Genomic DNA, 419 nt, shown 5'->3' with positions numbered 1-419 from the left:
CCCGGGGTCCTGCCGCCCCCCCCCTCGCCCCGCACCTGGGGTCCTGCTGGCCGGCGCTGCCCCGGCCGTAGAGCGGGATGACCTGGTCGCGGCTGATGCCGGCTTTGCAGACAGGGCACTCCTGGCGCTCGGGGCGGGTCTCCAGCCACTGCGGGGGGGGAGGGGAGGTTAGCAGCAGCCCCCCACTGCCTCTGCTTCCCCCCCAACAGAGTTCGGGGGCAGACACAGGCTTATGGGGGAGTCACCCTGCAGAGGGGGGCCTGAAACATCACAGGCAGGGGGCTGTTGGGGGCCACAGGCAGGGGGCACTGAAGGATTATGGGAGGGGAGGGGAGGTTCCCGCCACCCCCCGCTCGGGACTTACCTGGTGCAGGCAGGGCCAGCTGGGGGGGAGAGAGAGAAGGAATTACATGGGTCCT

At 70.4% G+C, this 419-nt stretch overlaps 1 protein-coding gene across 1 annotated transcript in view; it reads right to left on the bottom strand.

The window, feature by feature from the left end:
- The window catches only part of LOC112125390 (E3 ubiquitin-protein ligase RNF5-like), a gene marked incomplete at its 5' end in the record, with an annotated part of 1871 nt that extends 1474 nt beyond the window's left edge, over positions 1 to 397 (bottom strand). The window contains 2 exons of the mRNA XM_024223803.3: positions 36 to 148; positions 365 to 397. Coding sequence (XP_024079571.1) covers positions 36 to 148; positions 365 to 397 — 146 coding nt within the window. The remainder of the gene's footprint in view (positions 1 to 35; positions 149 to 364) is intronic.
- Between the last annotated feature and the right edge of the window lie 22 nt (positions 398 to 419).

Source organism: Terrapene carolina, unplaced genomic scaffold (assembly GCF_002925995.2).
Source record: "Terrapene carolina triunguis isolate 2854851 unplaced genomic scaffold, T_m_triunguis-2.0 Scaffold28176, whole genome shotgun sequence".
Lineage (NCBI taxonomy): Eukaryota > Metazoa > Chordata > Testudines > Emydidae > Terrapene > Terrapene triunguis.
Note: the sequence above shows the minus strand (reverse complement) of the source record. Positions and strands in the feature narration are given on the sequence as shown.